This window comes from Tubulanus polymorphus, chromosome 5, assembly GCF_964204645.1.
Source record: "Tubulanus polymorphus chromosome 5, tnTubPoly1.2, whole genome shotgun sequence".
Classification (NCBI taxonomy): Eukaryota; Metazoa; Nemertea; class Palaeonemertea; order Tubulaniformes; family Tubulanidae; genus Tubulanus; species Tubulanus polymorphus.
Genome location: NC_134029.1, coordinates 22695345 through 22719769, shown reverse-complemented (window position 1 = coordinate 22719769; position 24425 = coordinate 22695345). Strand labels below are relative to the sequence as shown.

Sequence of the window (24425 nt, the reverse complement as noted above, 5' to 3'; positions counted from 1 at the left end):
ATTTCAATTGCTAGACTTAATACAGTGTGGTCGAATGAGAGAGTATAGCATCTCAGGGAATGTCTAGAAGTTCAAATCACACTGCGTAGATTTGTTCACGTCAAGATTCATCAAACTCAATCAGTCCCATAAAAATGAGCACCTGAAGTCTACATCAAGGACAGGTGGCCATTTTATCAGAATCTTGGGAAGAAATCCGTTGAGGAAGCGATGGATAAAGGCAAATACATCTGATTTAAAAGAAAAACATGTTTTGAACATTAGTTTCAATAATATCGAAAGTATGCCTGTTACAATATTTCTCATTAAAAAACCAAAACCGACCCTGAAAGATATATTCCAAAGGAGGTTGGTTTGCAATTTGTTGTAAACTATTGGAGATTTGGCTGTGTAAGGTATGAATCACATTATGTTTCATTCAGTAGCCTATGCCGTAATACATTGACGCGATTGTGCTAAGAGTTCACTGGTCACAGTCGAATGATCGTGGGTGGGGATTTGGCTGTGGAAGGTATGAATCACATTGTTTCATTCAGTAGCCTATGCCGTAATACATTGACGCGATTGTAAAGATTTCACATGGTCACAGTCGATTGATCGTGGGTGGGTATCTCAGGGAATTTACTATACGCCAGTTCAATTCAGTCAATTCACGTTCGTAACACAAACGTCCCGTACTAACGTCCCCGGTCAGCCCTATGTTTATGAGCCCTGGTTGTTCATTATTAAGAAGATTTTTGATGACTGCGGTCTTTCGTCTTAGACTGTTGTTTAGTCATTGTTCGGAAGGTTGACCAAATTTCATCTGGGTTTGCATGCTGACTTCTCGAATTTGTCTATACCCAGGCTTTCTTAGCGTTTTGAATGCTTAATTGGTGGTTTCCTCAGCAGACTTCAAGGCAAGGAGATTGTCGATGGAGTTTCTTTGTTTTTGTATCTCTCGCTGCAAAAGTATCCCTTGTATCCTGGTTAGCCCAGCATGGATGTTTCAGTCTGGGTTATTTTTTATACATAGTAGGCCTACCAAAGGATACTGGGGTCAAAAACCCCGTCAATAGACAGATTTTAATTCATAAAAATTCTTATTCAATTGAGTGGAGACATATTATTAGGCTTTTTAGATTACTTGCAGCGTGGATCCTCTGGAAATTCTGCCAACAACTTCATTGCGCTTACCACTCATAATTTGAAAAACCCAAATTTCTTTCTTTAATTTTGATACTGGATTAAACGGTACATCATCATGTAAATCTAGGAAAGTCCATATTAAGAATTTCGTTTCTTGTTTTCAGTCTTAAAATGATAGTATCTGTTTTTCTCCAAAGTATTTTAATGGCGTTAACATGTAAATGTTTGTTTACGGATAAGATTGGTAAGGGAAAAAATTTATTTGAGCCTTTCTTTTCGAAGACAGAATAGGCACTCAAGCAAGCAAGGAAAGCTAGCAAACAAGAAGCATTTGGCACCTGGCAACTGGCAACTGGCAACTGGCAACTGGCAACTGGCAATGTCGTCTCAGGGCTTCCATAAATTATACCATTCACATAGTGTTTTAAAGATTTTCACCAAATATGTAGTGGCCATGAAGGAAAGTAGCAACTCCCCGTTTTGAAATAGTTAAGACGATTTTCCATATAAAGCCTTGAATTCAAAAGTACGGAAAATGTTATATCGGGAACATTTTCTGAATTTCCATAGCTTTTCATGGGCCTGAAAAAAAAAAATTCACATTTTCCAAAACCCACAAGAACTTTGTTGTAAGAAATCCGAAGTTGTTGCCAGTTTTCAGAATGGAAGTAATACCAACTTTTCAAACATCAAAATTTTTATTTCGCATAGAAACACGTTCGTACATGCAATTTAAAAATACAAGTTTTTGAATGGTGAATTACAAAAAAGACGATAATATTATATCTCATCAATTCATCCCTGAATAATAAGGTTTTTTACCTTCAATGGCACTCTGCATCTCAATTTTTATCAAGAAACTTATTTGCTCGGTTTGACCAAACAAAAAATTTCATATTTATAATCAGAAATCATGACAGAATTTCCACGGAAACTTTCATATCACAGCTAAGCTTAAGGTTACACAATTAGTTAAATGATTCCATGAAACGATACATTGTGCAGTCATTCACAAGCAGTTACCCACTCAATACATTTAAAACAATCTATTAGTTGAACACAACTCGTAAAAATTATATCAATTAAGGCAATTGCGGTACCTAAATTAAGTAAACAAATTGAGCCGGCGCAATGGTCCCTTGCTACTTACTGGTACTAAGTTCATACTAGTACATCATATTCTGGAATTGACCTTTAATAGGGTGGCCACCTGACCTGGAAAACTCAGGGAATCAGAAAAAATCTAGAAAAACTAAAAAAATCTGCAGAATTCTGGGAATTTGTATTGTCCACTTGACCACTTAATCAGTACGTATGATTCTGAATGAATTGTAACATTTTAAACCTGGAAATTTCTCCGATTCACGCAGGAGATTTTGAGTACTGGTAATCACATGGAAAAATCATGGAAAACTCAGGGAATGGATGGAAAGTGGCCACCCTGTATAAAATACTGCGCACATAAAAAGCTACACATGAGTATTATCATGAAGTGCTGTGTTGTTTGTTATGATTCTGCCCGGCCGGATCACGAACCACAGTTACAGGTATATCGTTCACATTGTGATGAGTGAGCAATAAACCACTTTGAGTCGTTTGAGGTGAAAATGAACCGTTGTTAGTTTGAGGTGTTGTTGTATTCGTACATCCACTCGAGATCCCTGTATCCGATCCTGATTCAACGCTCGATCCGAGTCTTAAAAAGTTTGTCATGCTGTCGCTTATCGAAGCTCTTCCCGTTTGTAGGGAACTCGTACTCGACAATAAATCGCGATTTATAGAATCGCTGCTAGTGTTTAGTAGATTCGAAGTTTGCGCGTAAGTGAATTCATCGTTGACATTAATTGAATGCAATAAGGGCGTTCGTTCAGTCTCTTCGACGGGTTCTTCAATACCATCCAAACGTCGGGCTCGGCCTGGAACCCGCTTCGACACTCCTTTACCTGAAAAAATAAAAGGTTCATAAGACACTTTTGACTCAATACCTATCCTCGATTCGTTCGAGTAATTTTCAAAATAGTAACAGGTCACTGGTCTATTAAAACCAATTGAAACATCCGTGTATTCATCATATGAAAATGAAATGCAAGAAAACTATTTGTATTCCGCTTACCAACTACTCGAACATGTTCGACAACATCAGCGCGTACATCGGAAATATCCCACATAGCCATGAATGACAAACAGCACGGAACTGAACCAACTGATGGGTCGACGTACGGCTCGTATGAAAATGAAAAATAATGCGCAATAGCCGCCACAAACATCTCGATGCAGACCAATAAATCCTGTCAAAATATCACAAAGAATGATCAATGAATCGTAACTCAATATTCAAATATACGTAAGCTCGTTAATGAGTACCTATCAATCATATTATCATCATTATTATAATTACCTGTAATCCTAAAGAAATCTCCTGCACACTGTATAATTTTAATGCATCAATTGACTGTATAACACCGGTATTGGCTAATATAGCGATTAAAACTGATTGCCTGTAAAACACCGGTACATGTCAAATTAATAATCAACTTTTTCCGATAAGACGAATTGGACCAAATATGTGACCGTTAGAACTTACCAAAACGTTGCAAACACAACCGCCTTGACGCAGAAAAACTTTGATACTGGGTTCAAAGGACTGAGCTCTTCTTTAGTAGCGGTGTAGAACAAAAGTAAGCAGTAGAGAGCCCACTGAAAACATACAAACAGACTGCAGTTACAGAAACTTTTCTATGTGTTCTTTGTAGTATCTTAACTTTTTTTGAAGACTTACAATTTGCGAGATGTTATTTACGACGACCAGGTAACTCCAGGCAGAATCAATACCAAATCTACCTTCATTATAAACACCTCCCCATTGACAACATCTGAAGAATGGCGATGGAGATATTACCACATTTACTTCAAGTATTCATTTACAGGACTTTAGACAGAAATGTGGCAGACTCACAATGCTATGATGGTTGTCACTGGTCTCAACACTGTGTACTGTAGGACGCCATGTTTACAATAATTAATGAATGTTCTGAAACAGATATTTTCTCTAACATTTTTTCAACGGTTTTCTAGGAATGAAAGATGTATTTCGAGATATTCAACTCACAACATACCTTCCCATCGGCCAAGGGGGAAACCAGCAAATTGGACACAGATGTTTAACTTGATCCTTATTTGCTATGACATCTTCGAAATTAGGAAACTCCGAGTGTAGAAAATTCATTAAGAATGTCATAAAGTTGTAAATAGCGTAGGCTTCATAACATTCTCTTAAAGTGTCTAGATATATAGCAGCTGAGGGGAACATCAAAGCAAACCACTGAAAATAAAAACAAGCTTAGATTATGACACGGGTTTAGAATAACAATGCGTATAGTTGATGTGAAAGTCTATAGACAATGTTAACTTACAAATTATCTATGTTAGAAAATATAATGGCCCGACAAAAACTTACTGAATTTAGACCATAAATAGGAACCATCCAAAGCACTCTAAAATACAAAGGAAATCACTTAACTAATAAAATGGATGGCTAAAGAAAATGAAAAATTTAAATTCTGTTACGCTGGATTGTTACCTAATTAACGGTTTCTGTAGAATTGGTTTAGTATAGTGTATAAGATGTTGTAGAATGCCCCATACAGAGATGGGGATACTGAGCATGACAAATATTCCACCGATGAACCACGCCAGGACGTACGGCGGAGCTTCGGCCCGTGTGAGTTCCCAAACGCTCAACGGTAAAGCGATTATTAATATAACGAAGTATATAGATACGACGAGAGGGCGTATCCATCCTCGCCATCCGTTACAACAATCCATTTCTATCGACTATCAACCTGAAAATGGAAATTAAGTCAATACAACAATGTCCAATGTCAATGAAATATATTTGAAATTGAATTAAATTTGTTGTTGAAGAAGCCAGAAGCCCGAAGGTGTAGATTAAAAACAGAAAGATTTTGAGTGATTGTGATGCAAGATTTAAAAGAATACACACCCCAAATTTCTTTTTATTTCACTAGCAATAATTTTCTTTCCATTAAAACGTGAAGTTGGTGCTTTTTAAACCATGTAAACAATCAATTTAATGAAGAAAACAACAAAGCATTGGGGAGCTGTCACTGAAATCATTTCCGGGTTTATTCTCTGGGTCTGAACTCAGACTCTGGCACGCGAGGGTGCATCCAGCATACAGTTCGCTATCCGTGATTTAACTTTTGACAAAACTGTCATGGCAGGATGATGGCGGAATTGAGCGAATTGTGCTCGACGAATTTAGATGATACGACCTTAATCACGAACGATATCGATGAATTCGACCCTTTCTCTTCTAAAGTAGAACTCGTTGATGAACCTGTAAACGTAGATTTGGATGCACCTCCCGAAAAAGAGTGAGTTTCTCTATCGAAAAAACGCTTCCTCCAGCTCAACCACTCCTCAAAACTCACCAATCACGAAACAGCTAAATGTACCTTTCCCCTCCTCCTGATTTATTGATTTGACTGCAGTTTATTAAATAATCCCTAATTAATGAATAGTAATTATCCTAACCTAACTATTGCTTGAACCCATAGTTACACTTTAAACTGCGGTCTTTTAGGGCCTACTTACTGATTTTTTAGTTAGCCTACTATCCTATATATATATAAATAATGTCGGTAAATTTAGACACGACACGAACTCCTGCCGCACTAGATCAGCGCGTGTGCCTGCACATCCGGTCTTGTGTGCCGCCGTGGAGAGTCTCATCACCATCGGGTTCGAATCCCTGCCAGGGGTGGATATTCTACACCTTACTCATGTACAGATCACACATGTAGCCTATTGATGTAATTGTCAATTGCTAGAATTTAAATATGTTTGTTAATTATAGATGGTTTCACGGACGTTTGGACCGAGAAACGACAGAGGAACGATTGCGAGTGAAAGGAGAACCAGGTCTTTATCTAATCAGAGAAAGTGACCGCCGGCCTGGTTCATTTGTACTCTCATTTTGCGGTAAAACTGGCATGAGCCATTTTAGGTAAGCTATCGGTAATCTTCACAACAACCAGTATCCAGGCTTTATATATGTGATTATTAATTCCTCAACTCTCTGCACTTTCCGAATATTTGAGTAAGTTCTGGGTCAAATCATGAATACATAGGCCTAGATGTGAGTTTATGTTTTTGGTTGAATGTGCGGAGTGTTCTAGACTTAAGTACCTTTAATAGAAATTCTAGGATCTGAAATCATGAATTGAATCGTGAAATCATGTGTTTTAAGCACTTGAATGACTCCACATGCCAGGCATATCCCAAATCTCATGCCTAGCATCCGACCGGCCTTATTCGTGACATTAACAAGTTTTTACCTAATGAATTGAATTGGAAATTAGAAATAAACTGCTAGCCGCCTTATTTCTATTATAAATTAGAAAACCAAAATATTGAAAGTTTCTTTAACGATGATGAAAATGTTTATTTTTAGAACAATACATTATAATGAATAATCAATTTTTTTTAATAGTTAACAATAATTAGTTCGTTTTACAAACTATACTGATGTGTTTCGATTTTTCCCATTTTTTGTGGGAGGGTTATCTGAGGTCCGCAATTACGTATTTAGTCCTGGCGAATCTGTCCCATAAACGAACAATCAAATGATAAAGCAATTGACAAAACGCCCACTGATTGAAAAATAACTTCCTTCTTCCTATTCGCTGGTAATACGCATTTCGAAAATAAACGTTATCTTCGTAATAATGTTAAACACTGAAATGCAGCTGTGTATGATTTATCGTGATTCGCAGGTGGTGAAGAATCGTCTCGTGACGATATCGTCTTCATTCCTGCTTTCGATATTAAACTGGGCTTATCATCTGCGCTCGTTTCAAGTCGGGCGCGAAACCACGAGTTCTATATTCAATTCGATAATGTTTCAAATCGTGTCGTCGTAAGTTGACTTTCGTTTTCTTGTCGCGATATCGATTCCTATCAGTGAGGAGAGGCTCAGGTTTTATACATGGTGACCTGATTACTCATAATCTGAGTTTCGTCTAAATTTAGTGTCACGCACTCGAGATATTTTTTGTGTAGGCCCTAACTGATAAAACGATTTCGGTTACGTAATTTCTAACAGTTGATAATAAACCGATAAAAACTAAAGAGCCGCACGTCGACAAATGATCACTTTACTTTCAATTCTGATTTCCTTAGCGTGTATATTCATTGGTATTTATATTTTGTTGAATTATAGGATAATTGCACTTTGTGGTGATTTCTACATCGGCGGTCGTCAGTTCAGCTCGTTATCAGAACTAATCGGATATTATACACGCGTATCTGATTTACTGAAGGGAGAACGTCTAACCGTACCATGTCCACCGCCAGAGGTAAGTAACCGAGAGTGGCGAAAGTTCACACTTGGTTATTTAGATCGTTCAAAATTTAGTCCGGTACGATTTAGAACGAAACAAGCGTTTATTTACACTTGCCAAAAGAATGGTCTAGAATGGTCTGTCTGATTACGTTCTGTGATTTAAGAATAAACCATTTCTGGGTATGAATAAAAACTTTTGAATTTTGTCAATCGTAGTATTGAGTCTAGCTGGAACAGTGATAACAACTGATTTAAAAGTGCCTGAACGCACAGCATTGATTTGGTCCTTTCCAAGTATGGGCCAAATTAGTACAGACTATTACTAGCAAAAGTATAAAAACAGCTAATTAAATTCAAATTAAATTCAGAATTCGTCCCTGTTCTACAGTTCCTGGTTAAGTGTCACCCAAAAGTTGGAAAATCAGTCCATTTCAAGTCGGTAAATGCTAAATCAATTTAACGTAATCCGAATTTATGATGAAAATGACGCCAATTTGTGAGTTTTATCATAAAATTTTGGTCCAGTTTGGCAACGTAATCTTCAGTTTACAGAATTTACTTAACCCTTTCAGTGCGTCTACACCGCAGTGCGGTGTATAAATCAGTGATGGATTTTGCTAGTACACCGCACTGCAGTGTATTGATGTAATTAGTAATTTGTAATTATCTCTATTGAAAAATGGCAGAAAGTGTCAAACATAGTGAAATACTAGTAACTAACGATACACCGCACTGCGGTGTAGACGCACTATAGTGGTATTCCCATTGTTCAACACACTAGGGTGGAATTTTTTAGAATTTTCAAATTTTCTCCAGCACTATAGGGTATTAATTAGTCAGCACTGAAAGGGTTAAGTTAGTTCATGTTTTCATCACAACAACAGTTACCAGTAAAAGCTTCAATTCTTTCGCAATGTCGAATTGTGGACACTTTTGCCATGTTTTATCGTCACAGTTTTGAGATTAGTTTGAATTCGAGTTGATGATTGTGCATATTTCGAGATAATCACACAATTTCGATAATTGGAAATGTTTTTATCGCGGAGTCGAGTTGTTTACGAGATGAATTCAGGTGACGGTTATCGCTGGAAATTTCATATGTGAATTTCTGTTTCGTTTTGCAGCCTGTTGATAGCAGAAGGCGGGTGATAGCCCAGTTGTCGTATCGCGGAATGGCGGAAACCGATGAACTAAGGTAAAAAATTCAAAATAAAGTATTTCATTCAGAGTTAATGAGCTAAACCCACAGTTGATGATTTAACAATTTATTCCGACAGTTTCGAAAACTTGGAAAACTGTCCGAATGAATTGTTAATTCGTCAACTGTACTCATTAACCCTGAACTACTGAGATTAATACCAGTGAAGTATTTCCTGGTTGAATAAAAATATGAATTCGTTGATAAGTTTTCCCAAAAATAAATGTATTTTCGGTTTTCCCTTCATGAGACGATTCTATTAACGCGTGTCAAGTCATCCTAGACGCATAATTAAACATCGGGTTAAAGGCTATTGTAACTGAAGCTCTTTTGTATTCACCATCGGGCATCCAGTGAAGAGACTTGTCTTCATATAGTCTACGATATAATGTTGAGTAGTGCTTGACATAGAACTTCAAATCGTGTGTCATTCAACGGTCTTCGACCTGTCGCGTCAAAATGGAACATTTCATATATAAACGTTATTCGTACCGTTGTAATTTGATAAACTAATTGAAAAATTTTGTTAAGATTTTACTCCAATTCAATCGATATTGATATGAATGTCCTAGTTGTTATAGATATAAAGTTAATTGCAGTTTCGAAGTACAAAAGACAAAAATCAATTTTTGTTAATGATTCATGTTTATCAGGGATTCCCCGCAATTATAGGGGGAGTAATTTATATCGGTTATTCATTTTAAATCGAATGATTGCGGAAAAAAAACGAGGATATTTGAATTCTGGGCGAATAGAATATATATTGATTGTTATATGTGCTAAACACCGGTACGTCGTATAAGGGCTCGGCTTGACGCAGAATTTCCTCTCGCACTGGAATAGATTCTTTACCAAAAAATTGATGAATTCATCATCGTCGAAGTGAATAGTTTTTGATGAGATCTAGTTTTTCTGGACGCGTATATCGATTAAACGCTCGAAGAGGTAGCGCAGTTTATGTGTCATTGAGATAATAAAGTGGAACATTCGCAGATGTGTTTGACATCTGGTACATATCCTCGAAACAGGTTGTTATAAGATGTACTTTGTTTATTATATTTCGAACCTCGCGAGTCGAGAGCACTCGTGAGCACTCGCGCTATTCGGACAGCCAGTGTTTATGTAAAAAAAAATACTTTTCTCCGTTTTTAGTTTTCCGCAAGGAGAGAAGTTTGTCGTACGGAACGAGCTCGGTGACGGTTGGTTATGGGTGACGTCCGAGCGTACCGGTCAGAGTGGAATCGTATATACAGGATTCGTCGAAGATCTGGTAGGTTCCGCTGTCGATATATTCAAATTCTAGAGATCAAATACAAAAAGTCGGAAGATTATTCGACTGGCTCGAGATGAAGCTGGGAATTAGATCGAAAGACGCTATTTACAAATTTAAAAGATTGACAACAAAGTTTATTTGTTTGATGGCGTGTCAGTGTCTCTAGAGACCGACATCCGGTGTGAACAAAGACAAAAACAGTTATATCGTTTTATTTAAATTATTGATAAATAGATTCTGTTTTTTTTAAATCTTTCAAATATGTATATCGTGGGTTTTAATCTAATTATCTATTCTCCTCTTCAAAGTGTACAGGCTGTTTTTCTAAGCCGGGAATATTCTTCTTTATCGTCGTTTTTGTATTTATCAAATATCTTTTTTTTTACCGTATGAATGAATACTGAAATGTTATTTTGCTGGTGTTTCTACCAGGCCTTATCATCAGAAAGCATTGCCAGACAAGTACAGGTAACCAGTTGTTGTGAACTTAATGCTTACAGTCTAACCCTAAATGATATTCATGGTCAAACAAACGTCAACTCGTGTGTAAGCTAGCACATAATATATTGTAATGTTGAATTCAGTGCGTACCTGCTCCGTATTGAAGGCGGTACATGACAGCTATTTAACATCTAATGCCTCCAATTGGATATTGCGTTAAAATAATAAGAAAATCTAATCGAAGCTTTATAATGGTACTGAGGAGACATCATCCCCCTGCGACTTAACAAAATATTCGTATAAAACTCGACCTTGTATATTCATCAATAATTAACATTTGATTATCAGATTACGCGGTATTTACTCCAACCGCAAAGCGTATTAATTTTCTCATATCTTGATTTAATGTTTAGAAATAGAACCTTGAATCGAATGAATAGTTCAAATACAAGGGGCAAAGAGTACAGTTCATTTGACCTGAGACTCCGTACTCGTTCTGTAGAGATATTTGACATGATACTGCTTTTTCATCGTACTTAAAAGCAGCATTTTTAGAAGCCTATTGAATTATAGATGACTGACATTTACCCGAGCTCAACTGAAAGACGAAATTGACGAATTCAATGTTGGAAGATAATGACTGTTTTCGGTGGTGATCGCTTGTTTGTGAAATATAGAAGTCGTTTTTGCTTCAGTTTACTTGTTATGAATATAGTGATGTAACCCATTCACCGATCGTCCGTCCGTCATAAATTGCGTGCGTAAATCAGTGATTTCCACCCAATGGTGTTTACATGTATATGTTTAAATTGTTCCAGTTTAAATCTGAAGTATGGTAAAGTTCTCCGATTGAGACTCGATGAGTATTTCATGAATTGGTTTTGATGAATAACGTCAATGTCCATAGTTCGTAAAAATGTTTGAATAGAACTGATAAATGAAATATCAGATCTGCGTAGAGCGTTTTATGAAGTGTATACGAACGATCTTCATTTCATTGTGAATTGTATGGAAAGCCTGCAAATCTAAGTCAAACGTACTAAATAAGGCGCGGGCTAATCAATTATCATTGATTAATTCATCGTTGAAACGTTCGTGATAATTAACCTATTACTGTGTGTGGTACATGTGCGAGCTTTTGAATATGAGAGGAGGCTACTTGTACGTAGCTAGAATACTTAACCGGGCCTGGTCTTCGCAAACTCAACGATCTTTCAAAGTCGAAATAAATTCATTCATTTATAAGCTATTTTACAGAGCAGTAATATTAGAAGGTCATTATCTCGTGCTGCCCGAGATCTATCTTTGATAGATTTTGATAATTATTTTTTTGCGAGGATGTGGACTACGTTATCAATATATCAGGGCTAGACTGGTTGCCCGTCAATTCAATTACATTATTGATGTATTGAAATCTAAAAGGACTTATAGTCATTAATATTTAATTATATAATTAAATATTAAAGACTAATTGTCGACAATATTAAGTGATAAATATGTTGTTTTTCAAGGCGTCAATTAAACTTTCAAGTTAGTTTTCTTGTTTCTTTCTTTTTCAGGATAAGATTGACCCGGTGGAAGTGCTCGATTTCTATCATAGTAACATTACAAAAGCTCAGGCGAGCAACAAGTTATACTCGTGTAAGTGTTGAACACTGAGCCGACAAGGCACCTGAGTAAATACCGCAAAAACTCTGATTAAACAGAATTCATAGATAATATTTATACGATATGCTGATGAATGGCTCGGTCAGTTTTCACTTGCGGTGAAATGCGGGTTCAAGTTCATTGTTCATTGACTTTGTCAATCTGTCGCAATCATATCATTCATTAGTTTCTAGCAACCAATCCCCTGATCCCCACGAGACGTAGACAAATTTCAAATTCTTACTGAAATATCCATCGAATCGACATGTTTTTTCTCTCTCTAATTCGGGCAGATTTCGTTTTGTCTGATATCGCCCGACACGCGCGTGCGCTTCAGATCACAATACATTCATTTCTCGCAGCGATTCTTATCTTCGTTAAAATACGATTCTATTTACCGGGGCAAAATGAGATAACGAACGAAATTGGCCTTTGGGTGTTTTAATTGACGAGTATATAACCGCCACAGAAAAAGCAGACGGCTTTTGTATGACTTAAGCCGCCTGAAGCCCAAAACCACATGGACAAAGTCGTCATTGAAAAAGCTAATTGCATCTGTCTATTTCTAAATGGTGTCTGACTTTTTTCCGATAAATGCGTATATATATATATATATATATATACATGCCCTATTCAGAGTGCTCAGGAAGGTGAGGGAGAAGTGTTTTTTTTTTTCAAAAAAAGCAGCTATTATGAATGTGGCAGTTTCTTTTTCTGCACATGTAAATGCAGGTGCATATATGACACAGGTTGCCTTTGAAATTTGCTATTCTGTTTTGACATCCTTGATGAAAGCTGCTTTTGTAAAGAATGAATTGTTTGAGTATTTACTCGAATGTTATTGGACGTTTCTAGTTTTTGGCACGCATTTCGGACAGTTTACCATTTTCACTGTGTCGAAATAAACGAGTGTACCAGATTGAAATCAATCTCGTCCGTTTATCTCAGAATCATTGTTAATCGGGAGTGAATTTTAAATTCATGCCACTCAGTTATCTGATATCTGGTTTATTATTTAATAACGGTTCATCAACCCGTCGAAATCAATATTTGCGTTCGTGTCTATGTTTTCAGCCGGTTTGGGAAGCTTTTTGGTGCGGCCCAGCGACAGCAACCCGGGAGATTATTCGCTGTACTGTTTACCGGGGAACAAACCAAAGAAGTTCCGTATCGAAAAACGAGGTCGCCAGTTTATGATGGGAGGACGCTATTTCAACAGGTACAGCTAAGTGATTATAGCCGGCGCTTAATGTGCTAAAAACGACCACAAACCAGTCCAATACGGTTGTTGGATTAAGTTTTATATTCGCAGCTGCCTGGAGTTGAGTGATTTAAAATTCTACTCTGATTGAAGTAATCCTAGGGATTTATCCAGTTTTTATTAAACCAATTTTGATGGAATTCGGTCTACGGTTTTGAATAAACACATGTTTGCTGTTGGACCGGGTCCCCAGAGTTGCGACAAAATTCAGCTCGATTCTAAAATCGCTGAATATAGTTATTTCTTTTCGTTTTGTTTGTTAACCGATGAACGAAATTGTTTGTTCTCAATCAGGTGTTAAAACTGATCTGATCTTTGAATAAATATGCAAAAATGTGTAAATTACTCATGTCCGTAAGCTGGTGCGCCACCGGTTTCAATCAATATAAACTCATGAAATAGTCAACTTTATCCGTCATCTGTTGCAGTATAAATGACATCGTGGAGCGATACAAAAAAGAAGAGATTTTAGATGGCTTTACGCTTCAATATCCCGTATTAAAAGTAAGTGTTAACTATCATCATTTTCGATCGTTAAAACGACACGTGCTTTATTTCCGCGACTGAACGAGTGATCAAAAATCAATTATTGCGCCGTATTTGAAAGGCAAAAAAAAAAACCAGGAATTTATATCCGTTTGGAAAATATTCGGAATGAAGTTTTACCGCGTATTTTAATTCTAATCGAAATAAAGATTACGAAGTGTAGATCTTAGTCTCGTAGGTGTATGGATGATCTGACACGCGACAATTCTATGTCTAGCGCGTGAATGAATGAATGAATTAAACAATTTTCTCTGCTCGGGTTAACACTCTCGCCCATCTACTACAAATCAATGTTGACTTTGTAATGGCAATAATAACATTATTCGTCAAAGATATTCCAATTTGCGACGTTTGCACCGAGTGACCTCTCTATATATGAACTCGCCTTCTCGCTATCATTCGTACTCGGTGACTTCATGATTTGATACTACAGTGTAGAATGACGGGATTAGATCCTCTTTAGATCGACACATGTTGCATCCAATGTCCAGCCGCGAAAATTTCAATGGTTTTTTCATTGAAAAACTCATCGAAGCGTCGACTGAATAGTTGAATTTCTACAAAAACGGCTACCTGTGGATTGTATGCCGATACGCGGATTAGAGTTATCAATTTTCACCGATGAAGTTTGAGGTAAAAAATCGTGAATACGCGAATCGAAAACCTTTCAGTATTCGTAACTATTTCGTATTCTACAGAGTAAATGTGCGCTTTATCGAGTAAATAGCCGATTTCATTGATGTTCGATTAACATTAAAAAAGATATTAGTATCGAATAACTGCTAAAAAGCTTCAGTTGATTTATTCCTTTAACAATAAAGTTGAAGCGTTTCTTTTTTTTTCGATTCATCGAAATTGTGAAGTATTTAAAAACTCTCGCGAAAAAGCATATTAGCCATATGGTACTTCGTATAAATCAGTCTCTGCCCGCTGAATGAAGACTGATTCATATTTACCTTTCAAACCGTTCAACGACCGATGAAGTTGATTTTGTGATTCTAGAATTTCAGTTATTTTCAATTCGTTTGCGTGAATTGTTTGCCCGTTTATTCAGGGTTATTCACCGGTTACATTTTTATCGTGCAATTTTAAAAATGCTAGTTATTGTGCTAATATATGACAATTTACGAATTGCGTATGAATATTAATTTCGATCGGGGCACAATATGCGTAAATTTGAAACCAACGAAAGCGTTAATTGCATTCACAGCGCGTTAGTCGGAATTCAAAATTTTACGAGCCTATAAATCTGTTAACGCTGAAAATTGTTATATTCGAATAATAGAATTAGGTTTTTTGGCCAGTGGCCAGCCGCGTATGACCACTGACCAGATGTCCTGCGCGAATTAGGTCTTGAGTTCATGGAATGTATGCATATATGTGTATGTTGAATTATTCGTGTTAGTTAGGAATTGATACTATCCTAGATCGGTCAACTCATTTCATCTTAACGCGTTAATGGCATTTAACTGGAAGTCCCGGTAAACGTGGACATTGTTGCGCGATCTCTGCGGGTATATAAGAGGTCGTATCGCGCGCGCGTCATGACGACGCTATCGTCGTGTATCTCATTGTTGTAATATGTTATGCGCGTTCGGTAAGAAATCATCGCCGTTTATCGAATCGTGCAAATTATTGTTACGGAATATGAAGAACGATCGCGGATTGCAAGTTATGGGATTCTATCAGGTAAATACAGTAGTAAAACCGCCGTTGTGATAATTATTTGTCGGTTATTCAAAACCTCTAGAATTTCATCTCAAATGGGACAATTTTAATTATTTTACAAATTATCGAATATGACGAATACATTTTCTAGTCCCCTGAAGTTCGTTGAGACGAGGTTCCGCTATTGTAGATGGACATCGACCGCTTTGTGTAAACATTGTTCAACTTTCGGAATGGTTGAACTTAGGTCAGAAAAATCATAATTAATCATAATGAAGTCATTGCTATTAATACTTTACTGAATCTTTGGTCACCCTGAAGTTTTTTTTTTTTTTTGGGAATATTTTCGAAATATTTCGAATTAACAGGGAAGGAGGGAGGGAAGGAGTGTCTTGTCTTGCATCATGGTCACGTTGAACCATGAACTATGAACTAACTACTCGTCGGTTATGAAAGATTATTACAACTAAACTATAATAGAGGAATGAGCAATGCCCCGAGATTAATATAAAAGTACATTTCGTAGTTTATCGCATTTCATATATTCTACGCTGTTCTACGTGTTAATTGTCTTCATATTGTATATAAGTAGAGGGCATGACGTAATGATTTGACAATATTAAGCTTCACCTTTACTTCTGTCATACACCTCATTATAGGTCTTTCCTATTTCTCATATACAAACATGATCATTCGGAAATTTTTGAAAACTTTGAAGAAGCCAGATTTACGTGTCCTGCAATTATTTGCCAATAACAAAGGTGTTTTGATAAAAAGATTTATGTTTTCACTTTTTGGAAAATCCCAAAAAATCAATAATTGTATATAACGGTGGTGAGGAGCTGGTGAATGGTCTGATATTGTGGAGTGGGACCAATTCTATGACTCATCATTAGGTACATGTTTGATGTTCGATGTAGTGGCTGTAAATTGCTCGTTATCTTAAAATCTCATATTATGACGATGTATATATGATTTTCATATGATTTCAACAAAATTTCGCAAGATCTGTAATTGCTGCACGGTGAGTGCTGTTAGGAAAAATACCTTATGATGGACGGTGGAAAAACAGTTGTTAGAGTTTAGACGACGCAATTTTCAAGCGTAAGATTTTAGAACTAGAATGTTTAAGGTCACGATAGACTAATCCCAAAAATTAGTCAACTCTCTTATTAAACGCTTTCTTCGGAGTTCTTGAAACTATTCATTTTTCCTGATAGCATTTTTCTTCTGATTTTTACATCGTCACGATATAAGTATTTCATCTCAAGTAATTCGCAAGGTTAAAATGTTACTAGTTCGTTGTCCTTCGAGTCTATTTACGTATGGCGATGGATATAGTATGGTCGTGTCATGAAAAATGTCACAAGTAGCTGAGTGCGCGATGCGTCGGTCAAGGGCACCAGGGAGGGTACCGGGTATACGTTATGACGCCACTTTTATGGCTGGTTTTCTGTGAAAGTTACAGAGTTGTAATCAGAATGCAAATGTCAGAATAATACGAACAACTGAAGCTGCGATAATACGCGAAACTAGATACGCCGCCAGGTTTCTAGGAAATAATCTATAAATTCAGCGGAATTGGACCTTGCCATTCTGTGAACCATATTGACTGACCACAATAGACAATAATGTGAATACCATACGATGACACGCTTGGTTTCGATGACCACTGAGTTGCCAATTCATCGCATAGTCGAAATTTCAATAGATTATATTTGTACTCATTTGAATTAAGAATGATCATCAGCCCTTTTGCTTTCTATTCAACAGTCTAAATAGAATCGTTCATTAAAATGATAGATGTTGTAGTGTCTATACATTAACCACAGTGGCCACTGGCCTGAAAAACTCAGCGAATCGTAGAAAATTCTGGGAATTTGACAGATTTTACCAAAAACCTGGAAAACTCATGGAATTCGGATAATGCTATATGTGATTCAATGAAAATGAATAAATTGTAACATTCTAAACGTAGAAATTTCTCTTTGAGTGTAATCACACAGCAGAATCGGGGGGGGGGGGGGAATTTCGGGGGATTTGTAAATGGCCGCAAAGTGGCCCTGTTAACGGAAACCAAATTCCCAATGTTTTCTGATGCGCGATCGGATTTTGTAAATGTTTTTCAGGATTGTTACGATATTCAAAATGCCGACTTGTGCGATTTCAACGGTCGTGAAATCTACGCGTCATTTCGTCAGAGCAGCGGCCCGAATTTCTTAGCCAGTCGTAATGATACTATTGTTATGCGAGGATATCTAAACAAAAGAAGTAAGTTTGAAATCGCGTATGAAATAGAATCTCTACGATCGATAAAAATGGATTTGGCAATAATTGAGTCGTTACTTTTGTTTTGAATCTAGGCGAAAAAACCAAAAAGTGGAAGAATTTTTATTTCATGCTCAATAAAACTGATCAGCAGCTTTATTTCTTCGAGAGCGTGAAGGTACGTGGAAGCTTTTAACAAAATTTTCGTATCCTTTCGCTTGAATTAGACGAGTGATTTAAATGAATACTTGTTTCTATGTTGTAGCGTTCACGTCCGAAAGGACTTATTGATCTGAGCTATACCTCGATGTATCCAGTCCATGACAGTTTCTTTGAGAGACCGAATTGTTTCCAGTTACTGATGCGTGGATTAAATCATGTCTCACAGTATTATCTATTTGCCGATAATGCCGATTTCGCAAACGTAAGTACAGCGGTCCCTCAATATCCACCCCTGGCAGGGATTCGAACCTGATTGCATCGAGACTCGCCACGCTACAAAACCCTGACACATTAGACCAAGTGCGCAGGTTCATGCGCAGGTTTGCTGCATGAAAACAGCGCCAATCACATTGCCTGATTTGTGTATTGCTTAAGTAAATTTCTAAGATAGCTATAACTGGAAAAAACCTGGGCTAAAATAGAACGGGATTTCTGATTGGCTTATAGTGATATCATCAAAGCTGTGCATTTGGGCTTGTCAGGCAGGGTTTCGTGTTGTGGCTGAGTCTAGCGATGCCATCTGGTTCGTATCCCTGCCGAGGGAGGATGTCCCTTCATCGAAATATCGATTTACTTTTTACGCCAAGATTGAATTTTTCATCATTTGATCTGTTAATAGGATTGGATTCAAGCGTTGAAGCCATTTTGTGTGAACACGGTGATCAAGAACAAACCAGCGTCTTCAAAACTGAAAGAATTGAGAAGCTTGAACATAGAAATTCTTGAGATACATCGTCTGCCGAAATCGGCTCCACATCCTTACTGTATTATCATGTTGAACGATATCAAGGTGTGTCGGACTTCAATCAAAGATGGCCTTGACCCTGTGTTTGAGGAAGAATTCGTTATCGAGTAAGTATTTTTGGACGGTGCAGACGTAGATCTCTTAAGATGTATTGATATATTTTTAAAATGTAATTTTTGTTTTCAGGGAAATACCGCCAGATATTGATAGCTTTACGATAACAGTTTATAATAAGAATCGCAGATCTAAAGATACAGAAATAGGTAAGACTAATCATTTCCTGCATGATGCTTGGTGGCACCACTTAGAAATAAGATGAATCGTCGAAAGTTAAAATAGGGAACATGAATTAACAAACCTGGGGCCGGCTGTTCAAATGTTGGTTAAAGATAACCTGCAGATACATACCATAGTAACAATGAACTTTTACGATGTCAACTATCCTCACTGGTTAACTCCAACCAACTTTTCCGCGAGTGGCTCCAGGTTGTTAAATGAACCGTAAAATAAGTCAAAACTTGTAGTTTTAGGTAAATTAGGTTAAAAATTGGTTGATTCGAACTAGAGCCAGTTCAAAAAGAATGTTAAAGAAAATTCAATCATAGTCCAGTCTTCTTGATTCTAATATCAATAGGGGCGTAATGATGACAGCAACATACGATTCATTTCAGTTCAAGTAACACAGATTTTAGAGAATCTCCCGGAAGGCGAAACGATCGACGAATGGTTCAATCTCAGTTCCGTAGTTCCGACGATACGCGTAGATGGCGCCACGATACGTCTGCGATGTCGATATTTGCACGAGATTATAATGCCGCTGTCGGAATACTCGGCACTCACCGAGGTAAAAAAAAAAACAGAAAATATTCCGAGAATTTCTGATTCTGAAATTTGACACATTTCTTCATTCGTTCATTCTCTAATTGTAGCTTCTAATGGATAAGGATTTCGATATGGTATTTGCGCTGGATGCATTGTTACCATCTTGTGGCCACGATCGAATCCCGCTCGCTAAGGCTTTACTACGGGTATTCAGATATCACGGTCAGGAAGCTTTACTCATGAAGACTTTAAACGATCTAGAGATTCATCGCGAAGGTATTCAATTGTTATTTAAATAAGTTTGTTTGTTAGATGTTAGTTTCTGAGACAACTCATTGATGTCAATCCGTGGATTTGGATCGACAGCGCTGTTGAGTTTTCTCAAAAATTGCGTATTTTTAACATTCAACGTCTGATAGATTATTGTTCAATGTTTTTATGTGTATTTTCTGCCCATTCAATAGTTATTTGATGATCGGTTGATTTTCAGAAACGGCGCCTGGTCTGTTTCGCGGTACATCATTGGCTACGACTCTGATGACAGAATATATGAAAATGACGGCTTCGGACTTCGTGAAAAGCACATTAACAAACACAATCAATCGAATACATGAAAGCAAGCAAGTCTGTGAGGTAAAACTAGTCACTTATAGTCCTTCCGGTTATCAATCTGCCGCCATCAATCATTCGAGTTTCGCAATTTTTCCAATGTTGATTTTTCAGTTAAATCCTGGTAGTTTAGAGAATCCTGCTGATGCCAGTGCCAATACCGAATATTTGTTATCGCTTTTGAATGAAATTGTTGAATATATTTTCCTTTCCGCTGAAAAATGTCCCAAGTAAGTAGCAAGTACCCGCGGGTACGAGCCCATCAGAGCGACACGCGTGCCCGGAATCGTGATTAAGTTCACTCCGAATATGCTGCTTGTATTTATATTTTAGGGTGCTACGTTATATTTGTGGTTGTCTCCAAGAGAGTGCTCAAGCTAAATGGCCAAATGACGAAAATGTTCGATCAAGGGTTGTCAGGTACGTAGTACAATAAATCCAATTGAACAACACGATTACTCGTATTATAGAGATGAAGTGCGAATAGATTGTGATATTAAAGTTAATGTATTTATTTCAGTGGGTTTATCTTTTTGCGATTGATCTGCCCGGCTATCCTGAATCCAAAGATGTTCAATATACTAACAGGTACGCGTGACTTTGCTTGTTCAAAGATCTTCTCAATTTCTTGTATGTAAGAATTTGCTTCATCGACATCGAATGAATTCAATTTTGTAGAAACGCCATCAGAAGTTGCAGTCCGCACTCTTAAACTCGTTGCCAAATCACTGCTCAATCTCGGTAACCTTGTAGACTGCGGGAAAGTACACGTAAGTTTCATCTCTTATGCAGGGAACACCGGGAATTAAAAAATCAGGGAAAACTCAGAGGGAATTTGACAAATTTTACCAAAAACCTGGAAAACTCGCTAATTCGAATAATGCTTTTGGCAACGTGTTTCTTTATCAATATGGGATTCAATGAAAATTGAATGCATTGTAACATTATAAACCTAGAAATTTCTCCGATTTACTCCGGGAACTTTGTGTTTATCACGTGGAAAATTAGGGGGGAAATGGATTTGTAATACAAATACCCTGTAATACATTCTGCACGCATTTGTTTATTCATTGAGATTCAGTGGAATAATTGCTTAACATAAAATTTCAGGATTCTACGATGCAAGCCGTACTTCCTTTCATAAAGAACAATAAAGATAAGATGATAAAATTCATCGATGATTTATCAGTAAGTGAATTTACGCAATTCAGTAGTGAAATTCCACAATTATTCGTTCGAATTGTAGCATCGGAATTTATATACGTCGATTCTCGTTTCAGAATATCAAAGAAAGTCCACAGAACGAACCTCAGAATTGTTTAATCGAGCGAGACCTCGCTACGGTTCATCGTATATGTGTATCACAAATTGAACAGCTCAATAACATGTCTCAAACACGGGTAAGAATTACCGTTACTTACTTCACCGATCGGGTCGAATTCGGTCGAATATTTCATTTACGATATCGGTTTTTTTTTTCTCCTTCGTTTTGCAGCCTAATCTCAAACGACTCATAACGGTTACGGATATTTTAACCGACCACAAAAAACGGTACATGGGCGGCAAAACGTGACAAACAGGACAGGAACGCTGGGATAACAGCTCCTCTCTCCCCCTAGTCTAAATGTGATACCAACAACACTGCAGTTGAACGGTGTAATGCGTTGCTAAGCGACAGTATCCGCGGCACCGACCGTTGTTGTACGTGCGTTTTCGGTGAAAGTTGTTGTCAAGGTATTCTTTCGCATGTCGTTGTCAGTAGTGACATCTACATACACACGCACCGCAGAAACGTGGCGTTAACGCAGGAATTACACGCCGTTTTATACACAACTGTGCTACTACCCACCACCACCTCGATCGACAATGCCACTTCAAAAACATTCACTCGCTCAGTACGGTGTCCTACATAGAAACATATTGACATCTCCACTGCGAATTAGGATTCTACTATGTGCGCCAAACTTACGGTTTTTTCAAATTTCAATTTTACGACCTTCTGATAATGGTTTTTTGTTCCGTTCGTAAAAAACATCAAAAACTCCGGTTTCCATCGTCAACGGAATAGCGTTCGTTTACATTTCAACTGGCCGCTTACATTTTTCTTTGCGCTAATTTATGAAATCGGGAATCATTTTCTTCTCGACCCAACCTCGTTCGACGTTCGCGCCGTCTAAAAATGATATTGTACAGTATTTTTGTCGCTTGTATCACTTGTGTACGTCACCCGTAGGGTATGTTCGCTAGTTGAGACCGATTCCCAACCTTGAATTATTCATCGCGTGTATGATACGTATGCGTTTGAAACATAATAATAATAATAATAATAATAATAATAATAATAATGATTACCCGTCCTTGATGATCTGACCACATCAACCCGTTTGAGTATGTGCGTGCGCGTGTGTCTGTTGAAACTTACCCTACAGTCGATCCATATATGCCTCACCGAGTATGATTAATATATACCAACTTATCGGTCGTACGAAAAACCGTTTCTAGCTCTTTCTTGTTAAGATTTGTCGTCATTGTCATCATCATCATCATCATCATCATCATCATCCGATCATGGTTATTTATAATGTCTAATTGATTATAACCAGAAAAGACATCGTTTAGATGACTTGTACGCTGGATGATATTGTACTACTAATGATATTGTATATCTTCCAATTTTTTGAAACGTACTCACTAAGCGTGTTCACAATCTAGTGATGAAATGATTTACTTCAGTACCGATTTGAGTTCAGTGTAACTTCTTCACCTTTTTCGTTCCCCTAAGATTTTGTTACATACCGCACTAATTGCTTTCACGGGATGGGTTAACTAGATTTAACTGTTCCGGGCCGTTCTAGGAAAATTGAAAGGCCAGGTTCCAGAAGAAAATAAAAGGTTAAAACAGCCAAGCCAAAGGCCACCGGCGGGGTCCATCCATTGAAGAAATCCATGAGGACCCCCGAGACCATCTCCTACATCGGCCTCTGCGGTTATTCCAAGATTCACCTCGTTAACTAGGTATAAGGAGGGCTGCTGTGGCGCCCTCTTTATTAAACCTGTCCCTGAAAACTGTTTGATCAATGTTTTATTGCAAGGCTCAGTTATCAACACAAAATCAAACGCATAAGACTCAGAATGTACAGTACTTCATTAATTGTAGTACTTATACATTTCTTTTGGGACGATATTCTTTTCTATAACTGAAATGAGTTTCTGTATCGAAATATTTGCGTAACTATTTTCAAATTTTTTACCATAAAATGAATTATGTATTGCTTTGTTCAGTTTCCAACTGAAAACGAAAAAAGAACACCGAAGCCTAAATGTTATGTACCTTACAAATTTGTTGTCAAAGATCCCTTGCTTTCGTATTTTTGATGCCCTTCATCAAAAAATAAGAAGACATATGTTAGTTACCCTGAAAAATATTTTGTAAACCCACTCACTGCATGGAAAATCTATATGTATTCACAAACATTGATATTGTAAAGTGTACGAGATTCGAGACAAATGTTTTACGAAAGACTTGAAATTTTAGTCGTATTTCAAAGTATGTATATTTTCGAGGATATCGAATTTTCACTTGTTTTAACTCGTAATTTCTCACGTTTTAAGTTTACTGCGAAAAAAATGCATATAGATAGATATTATAGATATTACGAAATGGCACTTTACTTTTTCCGAAAAAAAAGATTATAAATCAATGTTGATCTAATTATAAGTCGTTAATTCTGTGTATGATAATATTTTATTATGTAATTTTATTTTGATCACATCCATTGCTTCCAGTGATGTACATGTGATGTGTGAGTAACATGTACATGTACATGTATATATGAATCATGTATGGATTGACCTGGCATTAGGAAATATATATATATACATATAAATATATATATATATATATGAATATACAATATATTCCTTGATATGTTAAAAAGTTGATGCTTATCTTTGTTTTGTTTCGAGGATTTTATGAGCATGTTCTGGTTTGGCTTCGCACTTATGGAGCATGTCTTGGCATCCTGTTTCTATCCTGAGCCCTGATCTTTGCAGCATCAATCGAAGCTAATCGCATGACAAGGAGTTTTTTTTTCCCTCAGATTCCTTTCCGTGATAGAAGAAATAAACTGGCAATGTTTACTAAGCATTGAGTGGAGTAGTGAACAGGATCCGGTTTTCCACAGTTGCGAGTTGAGATTTGACAAAGTCAAAGTCAAACTAATTCTAAAA

The 24425-nt window shown here is 37.1% G+C and overlaps 2 protein-coding genes across 3 annotated transcripts; one reads left to right on the top strand and one right to left on the bottom strand.

The window, feature by feature from the left end:
* Positions 1-1884: 1884 nt before the first annotated feature.
* Positions 1885-5266, bottom strand: LOC141905600 (transmembrane protein 184C-like). Its single transcript, XM_074794536.1, has 10 exons — positions 5132-5266; positions 4709-4970; positions 4586-4622; positions 4245-4450; positions 4085-4159; positions 3908-4001; positions 3713-3825; positions 3527-3626; positions 3242-3416; positions 1885-3071 (listed from the first exon to the last, which is right to left on the bottom strand). The coding sequence occupies exons 2-10, from the start codon at positions 4951-4953 to the stop codon at positions 2614-2616; spliced, it is 1503 nt and encodes a 500-aa protein (XP_074650637.1). The 5' UTR covers positions 4954-4970; positions 5132-5266; the 3' UTR covers positions 1885-2613.
* Positions 5267-5372: 106 nt separating this feature from the next.
* On the top strand, positions 5373-24048 carry LOC141905704 (ras GTPase-activating protein 1-like). 2 transcript variants are annotated; one of them, XM_074794679.1, is made up of 23 exons: positions 5373-5525; positions 6008-6157; positions 7373-7508; positions 8620-8690; positions 9846-9963; positions 11967-12048; positions 13129-13273; positions 13744-13819; positions 17659-17800; positions 17893-17975; positions 18063-18221; positions 18639-18871; positions 18951-19027; positions 19436-19608; positions 19694-19862; positions 20077-20219; positions 20310-20425; positions 20529-20615; positions 20716-20783; positions 20874-20965; positions 21306-21383; positions 21476-21595; positions 21691-24048. In XM_074794679.1, the coding sequence occupies exons 1-23, from the start codon at positions 5374-5376 to the stop codon at positions 21766-21768; spliced, it is 2748 nt and encodes a 915-aa protein (XP_074650780.1). In that variant the 5' UTR covers position 5373; the 3' UTR covers positions 21769-24048. The 2 variants fall into 2 exon arrangements, with proteins under 2 accessions (XP_074650780.1, XP_074650781.1); XM_074794680.1 differs by lacking the exons at positions 5373-5525; positions 6008-6157; positions 7373-7508; positions 8620-8690 and adding an exon at positions 9583-9721.
* Positions 24049-24425: the final 377 nt, after the last annotated feature.